The 23690-nt window shown below is 43.7% G+C and overlaps 1 protein-coding gene across 1 annotated transcript; it reads left to right on the top strand.

The window, feature by feature from the left end:
• The first annotated feature begins 12974 nt into the window (after positions 1-12974).
• LOC101447536 (zinc finger protein 596-like) lies at positions 12975-14183 on the top strand. Its single transcript, XM_071211059.1, has 2 exons — positions 12975-13896; positions 13981-14183. The coding sequence occupies exons 1-2, from the start codon at positions 12975-12977 to the stop codon at positions 14181-14183; spliced, it is 1125 nt and encodes a 374-aa protein (XP_071067160.1).
• Positions 14184-23690: the final 9507 nt, after the last annotated feature.

The raw sequence follows: 23690 nt of genomic DNA, 5'->3' as shown, positions 1-23690 counted from the left end.
GTGTTGTTGAATATGATTAGCAAGTATTTTCTTAAGTATTTTTGCATCTAGGTTCATTAGAGAAATTGATCTGTAATTTTCCTTTCTTGCGGTGTCTTTGTTTGGCTTTGGTACTAGGGTAATGTTGGCATCATAGAAGGAGTTCGGCAATGTTCCTTCTGTTTCGTTTTTTTGGAATAGTTTCAGCAAGATTGGTGTTAGTTCTTTCCGGAATGTTTTGTAGAATTCACGTATGAAGCATCTGCCCCTGGGCTCTTCTTAGTTGGAAGATTTTTAATGACTGATTCTATCTCTCTGCTTGTGATTGGTTTGTTAAGATCATCAATTTCTCCTTTTGTCAATATGGGCTGCTTATGTGTTTCTAGGAATTTGTCCATTTCCTCTAAATTGTCATTTTTGTTGGAATATAGTTTTTCAAGTATCCTCTTATGATAGTCTTTATTTCTGTGGGGTCAGTGGTGATATCGCCTTTCTCATTTCTTATTTTGTGTATTTGCATTTTCTCTCTTTTTTTCTTTGTTAGTCTTACTAAAGGTTTGTCAATTTTGTTGATCTTCTCAAAAAATCAGCTCTTGGTCTTGTTTATGTTTTCAAGTGCTTTCTTATTTTCTATTTCATTTAGTTCTGCTCTTATCTTTGTTATTTCCTTCCTTCTTCTTCTTGTTGGGTTACTTTGTTTTTGTTTTTCTAATTCCTTCAAATGTGCAGTTCTACAATTTTAGCTCTTTCTTCTTTTTTGATATATGAATTTATGGCTATAAATTTCCCTCTCAGTACTGCTTTTGCTGCATCCCATAGATTTTGGTATGTTGTGTTATCATTATCATTTGTTTCAAGGTAGTCATTCATTTCTTTTGAGATTTCCTCTTTGGCCCACTGTTTTTCTAAGTGTGTGCTGTTTAATTTCCAAATCGTGGTGTGAAACCTGGGCCTCTGTCCCTTGCAAATTTACAGCTTCACTCCACCGTGGTCAGAGATATTGTTTTGTATGATTTCAATCTTTCTGAATTCATTCAGCCTTTCTTTGTGGCCTAGCATATGGTCTATCTTGGAGAATGATCCATGTGCACTTGAGAAGTATGTATATCCTGCTGTGTTTGGCTGTAATGATCTTTATATGTCTATTAGATCCAGCTCCTCCAGTATACTGTTGAAACGTTTTGTTTCTTTAGTGATTCTCTTTTGAGATGTTCTGTCCAAGGTAGATAGTGGTGTATTAAAATCCCCCACTATAATTGTAGATGCATCTATTGTTTCACTTAGTTTTTCCAGCGTTTGCCTCACATATTTAGAGGCACCCTTGTTAGGAGCATAAATATGTATGATTGTTCAATCTTCTTGACAGATTTTCCCTTTCACTAAAATGAAGTATCCTTCTTTGTCTCTCACAATTGTTTCACATTTAAAGTCTATTTTGTCTGATATTAATATAGCTACTCCTGCCTTTTTTTGGTTATTGTTTGCTTGTATGATTGTTTTCCAGCCATTCACTTTCAATCTCCATGCGTCTCTGGGTCTAAGATGTGTCTCTTTTAGACAGCATACGGATGAGTCATATTTCCTTATCCAATGTCCCAGTCTGAATCTTTTGATAGGTGAGTTTAATCCGTTGCCATTCAATGTTACCACTTTCAAGGAATTTTTTGTGTTAGCCATATTTTGATTGGATTTGTGTTTGTCATATTTTGTTTGTATTTTTTTCCTTCTATTTTTGTCTTTTTTTGTTGCTCTTATAGTCTCCTAAACTCTGCCTGTCCTGTTTTTCCTTTCTTCCTGCAGAACTCCCTTTAGAATTTCTTGAAGGGGAAGTTTCTTGTTGGTATACTCTTTCAGTTTCTGTTTATCTGCAAACATTTTGAACTCTCCATCATGTTTGAATGCTTGTTTAGCTGGATAGAGTATTCTTGGTTGGAAATTTTTTTCTTTAGTACCTTGACTATATCATACCACTGCCTTCTTGCCTCCATCGTTTCAGATGAGAAATCAGCCCTTAATCTTATGGAGCTTCCCTTGTATGTGATGGTTTTCTTTTCTCTTGCTGCTTTTAGAATTTTCTCTTTGTCTTGAGCATTGGATAATTTGACAAGTATATGTCTTGGGGTGGGCCTGTTGGGTTTTATGACTAGTGGAGTGCGCTGTGCTTCTTGGATATGTACATCTGTGAGGGACGAAATGGGGTCCCTGTTATGGGACGAGCGGGGTCCCTGTTGCGGGACGAGTGGGGTCCCGTTGTGGGACGAGCGGGATCCCTGTTAAGGGACGAGTGGGGTCCCGTTGTGGGACGAGAGGGGTCCCTGGCATGGGGAAGAAAGCCTCATACGGCCGCTGAGGCTTCCCTCGGGGGCTTCGAAGGTGTGGAGGGCGCACGACCCAGGAAGGAGTCGCGGAGACAGGCTGATGGCACAAGTCTGGTTTATTGCAGAAGGAGATGCAGATTTATAGGATTGGGGAGTGGTGTGGCGGGTTCTGATTGGCTAGGGCAAATGCTGTTTCCATATAAGGCAATGTTCTGGCATTGGGCTAGTGATTGGCCAGTAGAGTATGTGCTAACTCTTGATAGGCTGACACTGTTACTAAGCTGATAGGTGGTTGTAAGCTGTTGCTGGGCAAACAGCATACTAAGAGATTAGGTTTAAGGGAGGGGGGAGGGGAAGTGAGAGCTGGGCTAGGCGGGAGATAGGAAAGGGGAGGGCGGTGCCGGCTAGCCGTTAGCAGCAAAGGCCTAGTCAGGCGTGGTCACCTTGTCTAGCCCAGTGGGCAGAGGTGGTGTCACCTCTTGCCACACTGTTTGCCACTGAGGCAAGCTGGGTGCCCCTCCTCCCACATCTCCCCCTTGGTTTTTAATATGCCGGGGCTCTCGACGTTGGGGGGGACGGACGCGGAGGGGAACAGGGCTAACATGAAAAGCAGGAGAGGGCGTAGATTTTTAGGTTTCTTGTTTGAAGCCAAGGTGTGGACAGCAAGTTGTACTAGCTGTCCAAGGAGGAGGGTGTCATGAACTGGATCCGCGGCCATGTTCAGCTTCTCCATCCGATGGGTGAGTGCTGTCATCATCTGTCGTTGGGACCTGCTGCTGGCCGGTGGCGGATTTGATGTTTCTCCCGGGGATCCAGAGCGGCTGGGAGGCATTTTGTGGGGTTCCCGACGCTGTAGGGCCTTCAGGCGGTGGCGGTTCCTCCTCCCTAGTTTCGGCTGCGGTGGCAGGTTTGATGTTTCAGCCTGGGATCCAGAATGGTTGTGAGGTGTTTTCTGGAAAGACACAAGCAAACCCTCTCCCTTGGGTGAGGAGGGGACTGGGCCCTTTCCAGGCATTAGTTTCTGGGTCTTTCCAGTAGACCATAGGCATAGGTGTAGGTAAGTATGATGGTCCCCAGTGTTTATGCGTGGCCGAGAGGCCCTTGCTGTCAAATGTGAGAAGGTTAAGATGGATGAGACATGCCGTAATGACCTCACCTGCAGAGTTTTGGGGGTGTATATCCCTCTCCTTTTGTATTATTGCCTTTAGGCGGTGGGGGGTATTCTCCACCATGGCCTGTCCCTGTGGATTGTAAGGGATGCCAAAGTGGTGTGTGATATTATAGTTCTGAAGGAAGAGCTGGAAGCTTTTACTACGATATGCGGGCCTGTTGTCAGTTTTTAAGTCCCAGGGGACGCCCATGAACAGAATGGCCTGTCTCAAGGCTTTGATGGAATACTTTGCAGATTCCCCCAGGAGGGCGGCCGCATAAGTGAGATGCAAGTAGGTGTCGATAACGACGTGGACATACTAAACCTCCCAAATGAGGGGACATGAGTTATGTCCATTTGCCACCGGGAGTTGGGCTTGAGCCCTCGGGGGTTCACCCTTTGGGGCTGCAGGGGCCCAAGTGGGAGGAATGGTGCACAGGTTTGGCAAGAGCGCATTAGGTGTTTACAGGTTTCTATGGGCAAGTCTGGTAGTAGGTGTTTCAGCGAGGCGGCCGAGAAGTGAAACCTGGTGTGCAAGGACTTTGCTTGATTTATGTGGTCTCCCGCCATGTTAAAGGCGTGAGCGGAGACAGCACGGTCTGCTAGATCATTACCAGCAGCCAGGGGTCCCGGTAGGGACGTGTGGCTCCGAATGTGTGCAATATACCATGGGTGGAACCTTCCCTCAAGAAGCCATTGCAGCGCAGTGAGTGCTAGATCGAGCGGCGTATCCTTGGGGAAGAAGGTGGCGTAGGCGAGAGCTTTACAGACCTGTATGGTGTATAGGCTGTCCGTAAAGATGTTTATGGGCTGGTCTGAAAAAGCGTGGAGGCAGGCGATGACGGCTAAAAGCTCGCCTGCTTGTACCGAGTTAGGGTTTTTAAAGACTCGCCGTACGGGCTGCTTTTGGTGTTTGACGTAAGCAATAAATGCAAACTTAGTTTTGGAGGCATCCGTGAATGCGGTGGTGCAATGTGGCAGCGGTGTGGAGCTAGGAAAAGGGTGATGTTGGCTGGCCAAGGGCATATGGATCAGCCCTTGGAGAAGCTTATGACTGGGGTAGTGGTTGTCAAAGGTCCCCGAGTAACGCTACAGCAGCACCTGCATGGATATGTTTTCTTGTATGAGGTAATCAATGGTCCCTGTAGAGAGTGGCCATTCCTTAGATAATGGAAGCCGGATGTGTGGTGTAGGTGTGAAGGCAGAGTGTTAGGAGGTCATGCGCCAGGCTGATGAAGGCCTGGAAGATCGGGCAGATTTTGGGGATCCGGCTTTTGGATAAGTGTAGCCATTGGAGAGGGCCCTCTTGCCAGAGGACACCGGTAGGCGTCTTAGGGGTATGGAGGACGAGGGCGAGGATAGGTTTTTCCAGATCGTGTCTCTGCAGTGACATGGTAGCTATGGCTCTGTTGACCCGCTAGGGCAGCCCGGGCCTCTGGAGTAACCTTTATGCGCCGAGCCGCCATGGATGTTGGTTGGCATGGCTCTCGTAAGAGGGAGAACAGCGGCTTGAGTGCACAGTGGTGACAGGGATAGCCGTGCATACCCAGTTAATGTTTCCGCATAGCTGCTGCAGCTCGGCCAGGGTTAGGCTGTTGGGAATGCTTAACTGTGGGGCCACGGGCTGCACATGAGATGTGATATGGAACCCGAGAAAGGTGAATGGGGGTGCATGTTGCACCTTCTCTCTGCTAATGGGTAGGCCGAGAGCCAGCAAGCCTGTGAGGAGTTTGGTCATGGTGTCTTGTAGATGCTGTGCGTCTGGATGGGCCAGGAGGATATCATCCATGTAATGGATGATATATGCCTCCTGCCTCAATGGTTCGACGGCCAGATTGACAAAGTTTTGGCAGATGGTGGGACTGTTGCGCATGCCCTGTGGGAGGATGCGCCATTGATACCGGGGGTTAGCCTCTTTGTGATTGCCTAGGTGTATAGTGAAGGCAAACCTGTGCTTGTCCCTAGGGTGCAAAGGAATAGAAAAGAAACAGTCCTTGATGTCTAAGATGAGTATATGATAGTGCGCAGGAATGGCCGATGGGTGGGGTAGGCCGGGCTGTGCCGAGCCCATGGGAATAATGTGTTTGTTAATTTCCCTGAGGTCATGTAAAAGCCGGTATTTGCCTGTGGATTTTTTGTGAATGACAAAGACAGGCGAATTGTAGAGGCTGGTGGAAGGCTCTATATGTCCCTTTTCCAATTGTTCCTGTACCAGTAACGACACGGCCTCGCGTTTGTGGGGCGGTAAAGGCCATTGCTCAACTCATATGGGCTCCTCTGTGTCCCACTGCAGGGGAGCGGGTTTTGGCTGAGTGCCGCGAGCAATGGCCCATCCTGTTGGGGGGGAGCTGTGGCGATGAAAGCTCCGCTCCGTGAGAGGACATCTCTTTCCCAAAGGATGGTGGGCAACTTAGGGAGGAGGAGGGGCCAGAAACTGCCCGTGTGCCCTTCCTCATCTTCCCAAGTTAGGGGGTCCCTGACCTGCTGGGAGGATGCTGCTCCCGTGGTGCCCTGCACTGGGGGGCCCTCGACCAGATTCCAGTATCTTTCATAGTAGATGGGGAAGCAGGAGACTTCTGCCCCCGAGTCCAATGTACCACGAAACCAATGCCCATCTATTCTTAATGCCAGGGAGGGTCGGTCCTTGCTTATTGGAAGCGTCCACATCAGGGTTTTGGCAGTGGGTGGGTGACCTCTTGGTGGCGTGGCGGGCCTGTCTGACCTGCGGCCGCCGCCTGGAGGCAGGGGGCCGCTAGTGCAGTCGCGTGCAAAATGTCCCGACTCGCCGCACTTGAAGCAGCCAGTGTTGAGGGCAAGGGCCATTGCAAGGGACTGACCTAAGGAGGCGGCCAGGGCCTGAGAAGAGGGGTTTAAGTCTCTGCATGCCAGTATCCAGTCGTGGAGCTCCTTGTCCCGGATGGGCAGCAGGGCCTGCTTACAGACTGAGTTGGCCCCCTCAAGGATAAGCTCCCTGGCCAGGGTGCACCGGGCCTGACTGTCCTTGACCCTGCGCTCGCAAGCCTCTTGGACCCGCGAGACAAAGGAGGCGAAATCCTCATCCCCTTCTGAATAAGTTTGTCAAGGCTGTCGGCCTTGCTGGCTGAACAATTGTGGAAGGCACGCAAAGTGACTGAGCGGATTTGTTCCCAGAACTGGGACGGGGCCTGATAGTATGCCACAGGGTCGGCGTAAGGGCCGGCGCTTAGGAAACTCTCAAGCGGGTAGGGAATATTAAGCCGCCTGTTGGCAGCGGCCTGCTGCTCAGCCTGATCCTGGTAGTGCGCTTGCCAATCCACGAACTGGCTGGGAGTAAGGATGGCGCGGGCCATCGAGAACCAGTTGTAGGGAAGATTCAGGTGACCGGACAGATCATCTATCAACTGTCGAGCATATGGGCTATTCAGACCGTCCTCCTTAATAGCCTTCCGGAGGCGTTTAATATCATCGGCGTCATGCTGGTACCAGGCAAGAGGTCGTTGCAGAGAGGGGGCAAGATTAAGCAGGTATAACTGGGGGGTCGTGCCAGGCGCGGGGGCTCTGCGAGAGATCTGCTGACATTGCATGTGAATGAGGGCGACTGGGAGGTCGGTAGGAGGGGCCGGGAGGCAACTAGCCGGGGGGGGTGCGAAGTCCAAGGGGCACTAGGTAGCCCCCAGGCCGAGCCTGTGTTGGCAGTTGCAGCGTTATATGCCAGAGGAGGAGTGGGAGGAGGGCCAGGAGGCCCAAATCCGGGCCAGGGGGCGGGCTCACGCCCGGCAGCCGGGGGCGCGGCAGCAGCAGAAGGCGGAAGCTCGCCATTTTTGGCGGCAGTCTGCTCAGGCCAAGAGGAAGGCGGAAATCCGCCATTTCGGGGTGCAGGAGCAGACCATGAAGAAGGCGGAAGTCCGCCATCTTGAGTAGCAGGGGCAGATGGCGCGGAAGGCGCAGAAGGAGGGGAGCTAGGAGCTGGCGGGGGTGACCAGGCGGGGGGCGTCTCTTCTAAGAGGCTGTCAACCTGCGACACGAGGGAGACCTCGTTGTCATCAGGAGCAGCGGAGCCGTCCTTCTCGCAAGCGTAAGCAGTAGTGGGAGGGGCGGAACCGGGCAGAGCGGAGCCATAGAGGCTACGGAAAAGGGAGGACCCCATGCCAGGAGCAGAGATAGGTAAGGACTAGGGGAAGGGGGAAGATGTGCCGTAGTCCAGCCCAGAGGGCAGACGCGAAGAGTCCGGTTCCTAGAATCGGACTGTGAGAGTCCGCACCTCAGCGAGAGGGGGACGCGAGTCCGGCCTCAAAGGGTCTGACGGCAAGAGTCCTGCCCTCGGCGATTAGAGGTCCCAGGGATGGACAAGAGTCCAGTGGACGAGAGTCCTTACCTGCCAGAGGAGGGAAGCAAGGAGAAGGGCGCAAAGGGGCGAAAGGAGGAGGCAAGGGAAAAGGTTGCTGGGGCTCATGAGCGTCCCGCAGCAGAGCAGTAGCAGCAAGGCAAAAGGCAGAGAGTAGGACTACGAACACAAAGGTGACGAGAACAGGGGAGGAGGCAGAGGTGAAGGCAGGGGTGGAGGTGCTCAGGCACGTGCTCCTGAGAGTTTTATTGGTGCCTCTTGATCATAGCGGGTCAGTATAAGCCCCCGACATGGAAGGAGAAAGCCATCCAGCGATTCTCCCAGACCGCCGTGGATCGTATGAGGTCGCCAAGGTTCAGGAGCAGCAATGCAGAGCGAAAAGATAGGGGTGAGAAGTGAGGAGGTGGGGGCCGCCAGGTTATGGAGTGAGGCGGCGGAGGTTCTTGGGGCCCTTACCCTCGGAGCGGTGCAGTGGTGGGGTTGCTTTGGCCCCACATTGTGCTGTGGTGGGGTTGCTTTGCCCCACGTTGGGCGCCAGTTGAGGGGCGAAATGGGGTCCCTGTTATGGGACGAGCGGGGTCCCTGTTGCGGGACGAGTGGGGTCCCTGTTAAGGGACAAGTGGGGTCCCGTTGTGGGATGAAGGGGGTCCCTGGCGTGGGAAAGAAAGCCTCGTACGGCCGCTGAGGCTTCCCTCGGGGGCTCCAAAGGTGTGGAGGGTGCACGGCCCAGGAAGGAGTCGCGGAGACAGGCTGATTGCACAAGTCTGGTTTATTGCGGAAGGGGATGCAGATTTATAGGATTGGGGAGTGGTTTGGCAGGTTCTGATTGGCTAGGGCAAATGCTGTTTCCATATAAGGCAATGTTCTGGCATTGGGCTAGTGATTGGCCAGTAGAGTATGTGCTAACTCTTGATAGGCTGACACTGTTATTAAGCTGATAGGTGGTTGTAAGCTGTTGCTGGGCAAACAGTGTACTAAGAGATTAGGTTTAAGGGAGGGGGGAGGGGAAGTGAGAGCTGGGCTAGGCGAGAGATAGGAAAGGGGAGGGCGGTGCCGGCTAGCCGTTAGCAGCAAAGGCCTAGTCAGGCGTGGTCACCTTGTCTAGGCCCAGTGGGCAGAGGCGGTGTCACCTCTTGCCGCACTGTTTGCCACTGAGACAAGCTGGGTGCCCCTCCTCCCACACATCTGTCCCTTTTAGTAGATTTGGGAAGGTTTCAGCCATTATTTCCTGCAACACTCCTTCTGACCCCTTTCCCTTCTCTTTTCCTTCTGGAATGCCTATAATACGTACGTTTGAGCGTTTTGCATTGTCATTCAGGTCCCTAAGTCCTAGCTGGATTTTTTCTTTTTATCGACCCCTTCTACTATCTGTTTGATTTCTGATGTATTGTCTTTCACATCACTAATTCTCTGCTCTGCCTCTTCTAGTCTGCTGATATTTGCTGCAAGTGTATTTTTGATTTCTTGAACTGTGGTGTTCATTCCCACCATATCTGTTATCTTTTTGTGTATGTCTGCAATTTCCCCTCCAAGTGTTGTCTTCATGTTGTTAACCTCTTTCATTATTTCATCAAATTTGTCGGTGATAAATATTCTGAGATCTTTCATTACTTGTGTGAAGTTTTGCTCCCCTTCCTGATTTTTGGTTTGTTGATTGGATTCAGCCATGTTTTACTGATTGCTGGTTTGGTTTGTAGATTTTTGTTGCTGTCTCGTCATCATTTTATCTTGACGGGTTTAATCAGTTCCTTAGCTTCTTCGTCTACTCTTGGAGATTAATTAGCTGTTTTTTTTTTTTTTTTTGCGTGTTATATCTTCTCTTTGTCACTTTGTTCTTCTTATTCTAATTTCTTGTTGCTGGTTAAGTTCACTTTAAAGGAAGGTAGTAGTGCTGGGGAAAGGCAATTGTGTAAGCAAGGAAAACGTGTAAAGTAGTATTGGTGATATATGTTAACAAAGCAAGAATATGAGATCTGGGAGGATGGACGTTAGATTCATGTAAATTGTGTAGAGTTATAGCAGTAGGTAGAGTACCTACTATCAGGTAGATGACTGAATATGGGAGGAATATGGTATGAGCTAAAAAGCTATTGTTTTCGTGAGAGAGGGAAAGAGAAAAGAAAGGTAATAGTTTCAAGAGTGGGTAACAGACAGAAAACAAAACAAAGGTATTAGAAATTAAGAATTTGACACTTTGTGGATCAAAAAAAGGGAGGTGGGAGGTGGAATATAGGAGAGACAGTAGATGATGGTGGATATCAAGATGTAGGGGAAAGGGGATAGTGTAGGTCGCCTAAATCAGTTCACACACAAATGAGGCAGTGGAGGATGAGAAAACCCAGCAAATATGAGGTCTTCCCTGCCACATCTATTGTATAATTGAGTTAAAATAAAATAAGTAGAAAATGAGGGACAAGAGGGAGAGAGAAAACAGAAAAAGAAAAAAAAAAGATGAGAGGAAAGGGAGAAAGAAAAAGGTAGTGGGCAAAGGGTGGGGAACAGGTGGGGGAAAGAAAAAAAACATATACACGAACCACAATTGCAACACCAACTACAGTAACAACAACAAAAAAAAAAAACCCTAAATAACTGAATAAAAAAAAAGACTTTGGGTGATATGCTGGGAGAAAAGACTAGGGGATAATGCAATATTAGCAATCAGGACATTTAAAAAAGTAAAAAATAAGATAAAATGAAAATAAAAACAAAAGAAAATGAAACATTAAGAAAAAATGCAAACGTTGTAGGCTAGGGCTTTCAAGTAGCTCAGATGGACCTCAGGGCATGATGGATTCAGGGGTGGAAAGTCTGAGATATTGAAGGCTCAAGAGGCGTGAGACTCTGGGGTGTGGGCCACCTGAGTTTAGGGGATTCAGACCTGGCAACCTCAAATCTGGTCAACAGGAAGCCTAGAAACCCCGCAGTGTAACACAGCCCTCATGGATCCCCGCAGCTGGGTGCCAGCTGTATGGGGGAAGTAAGATCCGCAAACTCTATATTATGTCTGAACCCTGCAATTCACTTACTCACTAGGGTTTATTTATGGGGGTATATCGTCAATTCAGCTTTTGGACAGCTCCCACCCTGTGATCCCAGAAAACAGCCACCTGAGGATGCCTCTACACCACAGCCAATTTAATGACGCAGGTCCGAAGCCCGGCCCGTGGGTTGGGCTCCAGTTGGAAACACCGAAAACAGATTCCAAAACCGGGATTCCCAGGCTTCGCAAAATATTCCCCAATCGGCTTCCAGACATGTCCCCCTTCCTCACCGCACCCTGCAACAACCTCCCAATTACGTCCCTTTATTGCCAACAATCTAATTCCGTTGCAGATCGGCAGTCGGGCTTGTGGGGGTGGGTCTTCAGGCGGAAGCGCTATTATTTGTGTCCGCAATCAAAAATTCCCCCGCTTCACAACAAAACACCGTCTGTCTCCCCAAATGGATCCGCAAAGGCGTCCCATCCCATCAACCCCCCAACAGCCTGCCCAGGACTCATGAACTCCCCAGCACCACAGAGCCACCAAAAAGCAGAGCTGCCATGCCGGTGCCATGGCTCCACCCACCCCCAAAGGGCAAGCAACCCATGTGCAGGTCTCACCTCTGGGCAATAGAACCCAAATTATATCTTATAGACCAATCCTTTCCATTACCTTTCCACCAAATCGATGCCCAGATACTTCCTGCCCTGCAAAAATCCTGAAAAAGCCCGGCCTCAGAGAACCTCCAGCGGTGCCCAGCTGCCTCCTCCCAGGAGAGACCACAAGGCAAGTTCACTCAGCCACCATCTTGCTTCCCATCCAATTTCTTCCTATTTAGAATGAACAGGATTCTTTACTTTCTCTGAAGCATCACTGATATTATAGCATTTTCATTATTTCAATAATAATAATAAAAACCAGACACACGAGAAGTTTCTTCACTCCTCAATTTACCTATACTTCACCTATTGTAAATAGCTCTATTTGTGGCTCTTCTTGCTTATTTACTTATTAAGCGGTTTTATTGAGATATAGTCATATACCATGCAATCGATCCAAAGGGTATAATTGATGTCTTTTAGTATAATCAAAATGTTGTGCATTCATCAACACAATAAATTTTTTAGAACAGTTTCATTACTCCAAAAAGAAAAACTCACCCCACTTAGCATCCTTCCCCAGACTTACATAATGAGTAATCTTATTTCTTTATAAATTGATTTATATTTCTATTTTATATAAATGGAATCATATCATGTGTAGTAATTTGCATCTGGTTTCTTTCACTTAGTATAGTTTTTTTTGTCTGATATTAATATCTTGTTGTATGAACATACATTTGTTCAGTTTCAAAGAAAAAGTCATATATGCAATTTTGTCTATTATATATGGATATAAATTTTATGTTTTAAGTATTCAATGTGGTATTCTTTTCCAGATAATTCTGAATTTGGAAACATACCGAGAGGGATAGTTGGAAATTTCACACATTTTCATGCCCCTAGTCCTACTCTAACATGTTCTTGTGGGTTTTTTTCCCCCAAATATTACAGGCAGGAAAAGTGTCTTTAAAAAATGGGAAATGATAGAAATGATATTCAACCCACCTATCTGCAGGAAAGACACTTCTGAAATCATGTCATTGGTAAGCTTCATTGTGTGAATGCTAGTTTCCACATAGATGCCTGGAGATGGAATATGTTAGGAATTCAGTAAAATACCCTAATTATTATAATCAGTGTTGGGATTAAATGCTAATCCAGCAAAAAAATCTGTGTTTGAATTTAGGGAAAGGTAACCTAGGCCAAAAACTCTATCCTGAGAACATAGAAAAAGGAATTGCATTAACAGGTTTCACATTATGATCTTTGATACATAATGAAATTCAAAGTTGATCAGATAGCTCTGAAAATGGATTGCTATAATAAAGAATAGCTCTATGTTTGGATAAGAATAATTTATTTATCACTGTAACAAGGGAATTATTTAATTGGATTCTATCACTGAAGGATCAGTCTAGAATTCATATGTAGGGAAATAAAGAAACTCATGTATATGGACAAATGTTTTACAGTCTCTCATCTGATTCCCCACAGCACAGGTCTAACATTAAAAGGAATTCCTTCAACTGCAATTATTTGCAAGAAGATACCACTGACAGATCCACAGTGACTCAATATGCTTTAATTTGCATGAGAAAGAGACCATGTTTTAGCAGTCCAATGGCAAAAGTACACAGGGACCATTCAGCTTTTAATCAGCATAAGCAGATTGATGAATGTTGCTATTCTCATTTTAGAGAACATGAAAGAACTCCTCCGGCCCAGAAACACTATTTATGCCATCATTGTGGGAAATATTTTGCTCATTGCTCTTCCCTTAAACAACACGAGAAGACTCACACTGGAGAGAAACCCCATGAATGTCATCTATGTGGTAAATACTTCAGTCAACATTATCACCTTAAAAAACACGAGAGGACTCACACTGGAGAGAAACCCTATAAATGTCATCTATGTGGCAAAGGCTTCAGTCAACGTTCTCAACTTAAACAACATGAGAGAACTCACACTGGTGAGAAACCCTATGAATGTCATCTATGTGGTAAATGCTTCAGTCATTGCTCCTCCCTTAAACGTCATGAGAGGATCCACACTGGAGAGAAACCCCATGAATGTCATCTATGTGGTAAATACTTCAGTCAACATTATCACCTTAAAAAACACGAGAGGACTCACACTGGAGAGAAATCCTATAAATGTCATCTATGTGGCAAAGGCTTCAGTCAACCTTCTCAACTTAAACAACATGAGAGTACTCACACTGGTGAGAAATCCTATGAATGTCATCTATGTGGTAAATGCTTCAGTCATTGCTCCTCCCTTAAACGTCATGAGAGGATCCACACTGGAGAGAAACCCCATGAATGTCATCTATGTGGTAAATACTTCAGTCAACGTTATTACCTTCAACAACACGAGAGGACTCACACTGGAGAGAAACCCTATAAATGTCATCTATGTGGCAAAGGCTTCAGTCAACGTTCTCAACTTAAACAACATGAGAGAACTCACACTGGTGAGAAACCCTATGAATGTCATCTATGTGGTAAACGCTTCAGTCATTGCTCCTCCCTTAGATATCATGAGAGGATCCACACTGGAGAGAAGCCCCACGAATGTCATCTATGTGGTAAATACTTCAATTGTCACTCTCACCTTAAACGACACGAGAGGACTCACACTGGAGAGAAACCCTATGAATGTCATCTATGTGATAAATACTTCAGTCAACGTTATTACCTTAAAAAACACGAGAGGACTCACACTGGAGAGGAACCCTATAAATGTCATCTATGTGGCAAAAGCTTCAGTCAACATTTTCAACTTAAACAACATGAGAGAACTCACACTGGTGAGAAAAACCCATAAATGTCATCTATGTGAGAAAGGTTTTAGTCAGCTTTCCAAACTTCAGGGACATGAGAGAACTCCAACTGTAGAGAAATCCTATGAATGTCATCCTTGTGGGAAAGCCTTCACTGCAGTCTCTTCCCTTAAATACCATGAGAAATGACACACTGGAGAAAAACTACATGAATGTCATCTTTGTGAGAAAGCCTTGTTCAATTCTATTTCCCAAAACAAAATGAGAGAACTCACACTGGTGAGAAACCCCGTGAATGTCATCTGTGTGAGAAAGGCCTCTTTCATCACTCTTCTTTTAAAAAAACATGAGGGAACTCACACTGGAGAGAAACTACAAGGACCACAGGAACTGTTGAGGAGCAATCATACAAGCAGACCTGAGGAGCAATCATACAGGCAGGTCTGTGCCCAGCCAGCTTAGAGTAGGTAGAGCTGAATGAAACAGGGAGGGAGCTGAGGGAAATTAGCCAAGTGTTTTTTTATTTCCTTTTCTTTACAGTCCTGGTGATCTGAGATGGAGGCCTGGATTTTTTATATTTTATGGGTTGATCAGTTGCCCAAAACAGGCAGTCTGAGTGCATCTGGTGTTCTGAAAGAGAATGAAATTTTTGTTCTTTTGTTTGCCTATTTGTTTCTTCTTTTCCTCATTTTCACTTGTTCATTTTCATTCCTTCTTCATTTTTCTTTTGTTTCTTCTCAACTCCCTTATTTTTATTTTTCCCTATTTTTATTTTCCTCCCTATTATCTGTTTTCCTCCCATATTATTATTATTTCATCCTCCTTTTTCTTATTTCTCTTTCCTTCCTTTTTAATTTTCCTTTCATCTCTAATATTCTGTCATATTTTCCTCTTCTTCCTTCCTGCCTTGCCCTGTTTTGTCTTCTCACTTTTTAGGACTTTTATATTATTTTATTTTCAATTGTTCCTTTTACTCATCTTTTAAAATTTTATTCCTATTTACTATTCCTCTCATTTACTTTTTCTGTTTCTTTTTGTTCTTTTCCTTTTTTATTCTCTTGTTCTTTTGTCTCTTTCCTTTTTGTGGAGTTAATATTTCTTCTGTTGAAATGGGCAATAGCTGGAAAATTAATTAAAAGCATGCTGAGTGTGGCAGTTTGGCATTGCTTATGAATTCCAAAAAGAGCTATTGGACTGTGTTTGTAAACTGGTCTGTTCCTCAGGGCATATTAGATTGTATTGGATTCAGAAATTTCACTTTTACCTGATTAAATTCTGATTAAGGCCTTAGTGGGTGAGAACTTACAGAGAAAATGACATGATGGAGAAGAGAGTTTGAGTTTTGATGCTGGAGCCCCGGGAAGTAAACACACAGAGAAGCAGATATGTGAGGAAAGGGAGAAGGCTCCAATAGACATGGCCCTGGGAAGAGGGCAGCTGAGCCTGTAAAGAAAAAAGTCCCAAGGAGAAAGGTAAGACCTATATCCGAGAACAGAAGGAGCTGAGACCATGAGGCCTTAGGAGGAAGAGGAAGACTGAACATTCACAGAGACTGGCAGTCATCTTGCTCCAACATGTAGCAACAGACTTTGGTGAGGTATCAGTATTAATACTGCACTGTTTTCATCAAAGATGTTTGCAAGCATTACATTCCTTAGTTCTCTGCAAAAACTTAAAATGGAATTAGCTGCGGTGGACTTGGCCCAGTGGTTAGGGCATCCATCTACCACACCGGAGGTCCACGATTTAAACCCCAAGCCTCCTTGACCCATGTGGAGCTGGCCCATGTTCAGTGCTGATGCGCAATGAGTGCCCTGCCACGCAGGGGTGTCCCCTCGTAGGGGAGCCCCGTGCGCGAGGAGTGTGCCCCGTGAGGAGAGCTGCCTGTTGTGAAAGAAAATGTAGCCTGCCCAGGAATGGCGCCACACACACTGAGAGCTGACACAACAAGGTGGCGCAAGAAAAAGAAACACAGATTCCCCTACCACTAACAAGAACAGAAGCGGACAAAGAAGATGCAGCAAAATAGACATAGAACAGACAACGGGGGACGGGGGGGGGGAGAGAAATAAATAAATAAATCTTCAAAAAAAATGAAAAAAAAAGAAATGGGCAATAGCAAGGATATAGAAAAAGTAGAACTGAGTGATAAAGAGGCTCATAACAGAAAACCAAACAAAAATAAAATCATAGACTAGAAAGAGGAACTAACCAACTGAATGAGAACCTTAAAATAAACTGTCTAGGCATTAGCAAGAAATTTTAAGCCGTATTAAGAAACCAGAATTCATAGCCCAGTCTAATGAACAAACTAAAATGTAAGAGAAGTCACACAATATGGAAGAATCAATCAAAGATGTCTGAAATATCCTTGCTAATTATATCTAACCATACAACAATCAAATTATAAACCATGATCAAGTGGGTTTTATCTCACATTTGCAAGGATGGTTCAACAGAAGAAAATCAATATAAGACACCACATTGTCAGATCAAAGAAAAAAATAAAACAAGCAATTACCTCTATTGATGCAGAAAATGCAAATGACAAAACAACATGTATTTTTAAAAATCAAAAACCCTTCAAAAGATAGTATTAGAAGTATATGTCCTCAACATAATAAAGGGCATATATGAAAAACCCATAGCTAACATCATACTCAATGGCAAAATGCTAAAGGCTTTCCTTCTAAGAACTTAAAAATTCAAAGATGTACACTGCTGCCTCTCTTGTTTAACATTGTATTAGAAGTACTTGTGCAATTGAGTGAAAAAAAGAAATAAAAGGAACCCAAATTGGAAAGGAAAAATAAAAGTTTCACTATTTGCAGATGACACAGTCCTATTTGTAGAAATCCCAAAAATTCACAACAAAGCTTCTCTAGAGCCGACAAACCAGTTCAATAAAAGGGTAAGATACAAGATGAACACACAAAAATCAATACCATTTCTATAAAATAACCATGAGCAATCTGAGGAAGGAATCAAGAAAAAAAATACCATTTATAGTAGCAAAAAGAATCAAATATCTAGGAATAAACTTAACTATGTATGTCAAGGACTTGTACACAGAAAATTACACAATACTGCTAATAGAAATTAAACAAGACCCAAATAAATAGAATATTTCATGTTCATGGATAAGAAGACTATCATTAGGATGTCTATCCTGCACATATTAACAAATTCAGTGCAATCCCAATAAAAGATCCAAAAGAAATTTTTACTGAAATATGAAAGCCAATTATCAAATTTATTTGGAAGAGTAAGGAGACCAAAATAGACAAAAACAACTTGAAAAATTGAAATTGGAGGAATCACACTACCTGAATTTAGAACATATTACAAAATGCATTGGTAAAACTGCATTAAACTGTCTCAAGGATAAACATACCAATGGAGCCAAATTGAGAGTTCTGAAGTAAACCCACCCATATACAGCCAACCGATATTTGACAAGACCATCAAGCCCACTCAACTGGGACAGAATGGTCTCAATAAATGGGGCTTGAACTGGATATACACATCTTAAAGAATGAAAGAGGATCATCTTATGCCCTATACAGTTTTTGTTTTATTTTTTTCAGGATGAAGCCACAGACATAATTTATTAGCATCTGGAGAAGCAGGAGATCATGTACCACAAAAGGGTTTGATTTTACAACGAAGTATGGCAGGAAGTCGTCAGTGTACAGTGTCGGCATAAAAGGGACATGGTTTCACATTTTTTTAAAGGTGATGTTTGATACCTACACTTGTCCTTAAAAGAAAACAGAAACAAAAAACCAGGAGGCACCAGCAGACCATCCTGGTTTGTAATAAGCATCACAATCCAAATATATTATCACAATAAGAAACTATTAGAAAAATAGAACATCCAAGCAAGCAAAAAATATTATACAATTTACATAATAAAAAAACACACAACTCTTAACGGCTCCTTCAGTAGAAAAGTTTACTGGAGAAACCAAGCTACTACAGGTTTGATAATAAACCAACCCTTGTTGCTATCACCACCCTTTGTGCTCCTTAAACCCATGAAGCTGAAAGTCACAACTTAAGCAGGAAACTTGCATTTTAAATTATATATATTAGTTCTCAAATGGGAAAAGAAGTCTCAAAAGTCTGTCATCAAGAAACACAAAGTTACATGCCTTGTTAATAAATTAAGGTCTGAAGGCATCTCCCAGCCCCGCTTCCTGGTGCTGTCCGATGAGCAGGGCAATAAGCTGCGTGGACTTCCCATCACTGGGGGGGGGGGGGTTTGCCCACACACACGTATGGGACGTAATGGCCCCGAGACTCAGCCAGTCGTTTCCCTCTTGCAAGAGAGCACTGCTGCTCCAGGAAGCAGTGGGCACAAAAGGACTTAGATTGAGGGTGATGCCTTTGAAAGACAGCTGATCTTTTCTGCCTGGAACATACATCAGGCACCTTAACTACAATGATGAAATATGCAGCGGAGTTCCTTGCACCACTGGATCAATACAGCATTTCATTGCCAAAAAAAAAGAGTCCTCAATGGTCTGACAAAATGACACCTTGCTCTCCCTGCAGAGCCTGACATAAAATACTCTGGTGACGATGGCAATCAGGTGTGTTTTAAATCACATGTAACAGTCATGCTGGGTGTGTTTGGTTTCTTTGAAGTTTAGCTCTGTAACGCTCCCACATGAGGGCCCCCTATACAGTTTTAACTCAAGGTGGATCAAAGATCTTAGGTAAGAGCCAAGACCATAAAAATCATAGAAGATAATGTAGGTATACATCTATGAGATCTCATTAAAGATAATAGTTTCACAAACTTTACACTCAAAGGATGAGCAATGAAAGAAAAAATAGATGAGGTCTCCTGAAAATTAAAACCATTGTGCTTCAAAGGAGTTTGTCAAGAAAGTGAAAAGGGGGAAACGGACTTTGGCCCAGTGGTTAGGGCATCCGTCTACCATATGGGAGGTCCGCGGTTCAAACCCCGGGCCTCCTTGACCCGTGTGGAGCTGGCCATGCGCAGCGCTGATGCGCGCAAGGAGTGCCATGCCACGCAAGGGTGTCCCCCATGTGGGGGAGCCCCACGCGCAAGGAGTGTGCCCATGAGGAGAGCTGCCCAGCGTGAAAAGAAAGAGCAGCCTGCCCAGGAATGGCACCGCCCACACTTCCCATGCCACTGACAACAACAGAAGCAGACAAAGAAACAAGACGCAGCAAATAGACACCAAGAACAGACAACCAGGGGAGGGGGGGAAATTAAATAAATCTTAAAAAAAAAAAGAAAGTGAAAAGGGAGCCCTATCATGGAAACTATTTGGAAACCACTTATATGATAAAGACCTAATATCCAGCATTTATAAAGATATCATACATCTCAAAAAGAAAAACCCATTTAAAAACTGGGCAAGTTATTTGAATAGACACTTTTCCAAAGAGAAATACAAGTGGCTAAAAGTTACATGAAAAAATGCTCAACATCACCAGTTGCATTAGTTAGCCAAAGGAGTGCTGATACAAAATAATCAGAAATGTGTTGGCTTTTATAAAGTGTATTTATTTGGGGATAGAAGCTTACAGTCACAGGGCCCTACAGAGTCCAACTTGAAGGTACTGTAAGAGGTACTTTCTTACCCAAAGTCATTTGTCACATGATGAAGCAAGGTGGTGGGCAGTGTCTGTGAGGGTTCAGTCTTCCTTCTTAAGGCTCCATGGTCCCAGCTTCTTCTGAGCTCAGCTCTTGGCTGGCATAAAGCTCATCTCTCTTTCCAAGGCTCATTTATTTCTGGAGTCAGCTGCTCTGTTCTCTTCACAAGGTCATGTGTAGACTATCAGCTCATCTTTCTTCCTGGAGCCTCTTCTGTTTCCTGGCACCATCTCTATTCTTCTGTGTTCTTCTCCTGTGTGTCTACTTTTGTGTAAGTCTGTTTTATCAGCATCTGAGTTCTACTCTAATGATGAGGCTTAATTAAATCTCTAATCTTAACAAAACTTAGTCAAACATCTCATCTGAATCTAATATAATAAAAGGGCTATCAAACCCAGAGGAACAGACCAGTTTACAAACATTCTCTCTTTTTGGAATTCACAATCCCAAACAGCCCCACCAGCCATTAGGGAAATGTAAATCAAAAACTACAATGAGATACCATCTTACACCTATTAGTCTAACTACTATTAACAAAACCAAACTACAAAAGTTGGAGAGGGTGTGAGGGAATAGGAACACTCATCCACTGCCAGTGGGAATGTGAAATGCAGCCACTGGGAAGGATAGATTTACACTTCCTCAGGAAATTAAGTATAGAAATGTCATATGACATGGCAACCCCATTACTAGAAGAATTGAAAGCAAGGATGCAAACATATACACGCATTATTCACAATTGCTGGAAGATGAATGCAACCCAAGTTTTCATCAATGGATGAATGGATAAATAAAATTTGGTATATACATATGGAATATTACTCTGTACTAAAAAGGAATGAAGCATTGATACGTGATACATGGATGAATCTTGAAGACAGTGTTGAGTGAAGTAAGCCAGTCATTAAAGGACAAATATTGTATTATCTCACTGATATGAGCTAAGGATATTGAGCAGACTCCCAGAGCTGGAGTCTTAATTATAGGTTACCAGGGGTTGAAAAGTGAGTAGAGAATGGTGAGCCAATGCTCAATCTGAGAAGAATACATGATAAAGTGAATGGGTGTGGTTTGTCAGGTGGATTTCACTAAGTGCCACAGTAATAAGACCTCAACCTGGGGGTCTCCCTGAGAGCTCTAGACACACTTGGGTAGTATAAGGCACAGAATGCACCCCATGAAATCAGCATACCACCTATCAGAGTAAGGCTCATTTATCATTTCCCTCAGCAGATTCTTCTACCCCTTATATTTGCACCTATAATTAGTACTATATACATTAAGTGTAGGTTCCAGAGACTTAAACCTTCATTCTGTTCATATGCCAGTTGCACCCTGAATCTCAGCACTGTTGCAGCCAACACCTACTCTCCAATTCATAAGACTTGCCCAAGACTAAACAAATGATGATGATGGACAACACCCAGTCCAAAAAGCAAAGAGTAAACTGCAAGCAAAACTGTTCTTTCCATTTTCCCCATAAAGTCTAAGCCCCCTTTCAGTCTGAAGCAGGGCAGGCATCACCATTCCAAAATATCAGGACTGAGGAATGAGCAACTTAAGGAGGAAATGCAGCCATGGACCAAAGTAGACTTATTATTTTAGTAATGGAAAAACTTGTAGCATTGATATAGAGATACTAGTTACCAGATTTCTCAGGGGAGGGGACAAGAACAGGTGGAACACAGGACATTTTTAGGACACTGGAATTGTTCTGCATTGTATTGCAATGATGAATATAGACCATTATCCATTTTTTCAAAACCTATAAAGTTATACAGAGCAAAGTATAAGCCATAATGAAATCTCTTAACCATGGTTAGTAGCAATGCTTTGATATTTGTTCATTCATTTAAAAAATGTACCATATTCATATAAGATGTTATTCATAAAGGAAAATGTGAGAGGGATTGGGGTATATAGAAATCTCTTATTTTTTATGTAACTTTTTGGTAACCTAAAACTTCTTTAAATATAAAGTAAAAACATATAACCATAAAAAAATATGAAATTAGAGGGAAATGTCTTTGTTAGGAGGATGGGACCACTTGAAGGATTTCCAGAAAATTCATGGTGGAAAATATATTCAATGAAAAAATTAGGGGAATCATTTTTTCAGTAGTTGGAGAGGTGGCGTGCATCAGTTATTGTGTTTCTGTAAGGATAATGTTTGAAGTGTTTGGGCAAATGATTGGGTATCTGGGGGCTGCATTATGGATATCATTGGTGGAAATATAGGTTTAGGAGGTAGGAGAATGTGTGCAGTCTCTTGATTTTTTCATCTTCTCTGGTAAGTGAATATAGTTCCTTGTATGGCTCTCCTGAATTAGTGATTAAATATCTAAATGATAGGAAAAGAAATGGTTGCTTTGTTCCTGATCTTAAAGGAAACAATACTTCATTTCAGTGATTAGAATCTTTATCAATGGTTGTGAGGGTCTTACACATAGTATTTCACTTTTCCAAGGAGAGGTCCAGATCATTCCCATTGCCCCTCATTAATGGCCCAGTAGGGAGTATCAGTCAAAATGCACTGCAATAATTGTCTCATTAATAATCAGATATTTAATAGATCAAAAAACCTGCAAGTCCCATAGACAAGGTCATTATGGTGGTCAAGATTTGGAAATCCTGTCCTGGTTATTATTTTTAAAATATGGTGCTAGAACTTGGAAACATCAAAAACTTACAGCTAATTTCATGTTAAAAAGACTACAGGATGGTTTCCTCCTAAAATTGGGGTTACTACAATTATTTCTGTTCTTACTACATCTTGTCTTTTATTTCATATTGAAAGAGAGAATGCTTTACTCTAAACAGAGACAAAAAATTATGTCTTATCAGTTCCATTCTATATAGATATAATGCCAGATTCCATCAGTTTGGCTGATCCCTCAATGAACCAGCACTATCCAGGATTTCCAGGATGCCAGTGCAGGGAGGGTAAGGCCTTTGTCTGGTATTGCATCAGGATTATTATTCATTGGTGTCTCCACAACTCACACATGCAACTGTCTTACTTCCTGGGGACCATGGCGAGCATGTCCTGAATTTACCAATGTTACTCCGTCATTGGGCACTGCCTGGAGAAGGGTTTTGAGATGGATCTTTCTATCAGGAGGACCTGAGAGATCTTGATAACCTTCTCCACCATGGCCCAAGAGCATACAATATTTCCTTTTGAAGGAGTAGTGCTGACTTAGCCACAATTAGAAGGTCTTTTATGAGTCTGTAAGGTTCTTTTCTCTACCAGGAAGGCAGTATTGCTGCTGCTGACAATATAAGGAGATGTGTACACTGGTTGTGCATGGTCTGTCTAACCCCCAATCATGAATTTGTTGTGATGGGGAGCATACATTTTTAGTCACTGCTGGGATGTCCAGTGGGGCAGGATTTATATGTATAGACTCCATAAATTTTAAGCATTAATTATGGTTTAACTATCACCACTTTGTCCCCTGGTAATCTATCTTTAATATTTTGTATCTATGAATGCTAATTATTATATATCGCTGAGATCACACAATACTTAACTTTTGAGTCTACCTTGTTTCACCCAACATGATAGCTTGGGTTCATCCATGTTGTTGCATGTATCAGAACTTCATTTCTTTTTCAATGCTTGAAAATATTCCATTGTGTGTATATAACATTTTACTATGCATTCATTGATTGATGGACACGAGTTGCTTCCATCTTTTGGTAACTGTGAATAATGGCATGATGAACATCAGTGTGCAAATAATTTGAGCCATTTCTTTTAATACTTTTTGGTATATACCTAGCATTGGGATTGCCGTGACATGTGCTAGTTCTATACTTAGCTTTCTGAGGAACTTCCAAACTGTTTTCCACAGTGACTTCATCATTTTATATTGCCACCAGCAATGAATGTCTTCCTATTTCTGTACATCCTCTC

Source organism: Dasypus novemcinctus, chromosome 22, assembly GCF_030445035.2.
Source record: "Dasypus novemcinctus isolate mDasNov1 chromosome 22, mDasNov1.1.hap2, whole genome shotgun sequence".
Classification (NCBI taxonomy): domain Eukaryota; kingdom Metazoa; phylum Chordata; class Mammalia; order Cingulata; family Dasypodidae; genus Dasypus; species Dasypus novemcinctus.
This window is presented reverse-complemented; position numbering and strand designations above follow the sequence as displayed.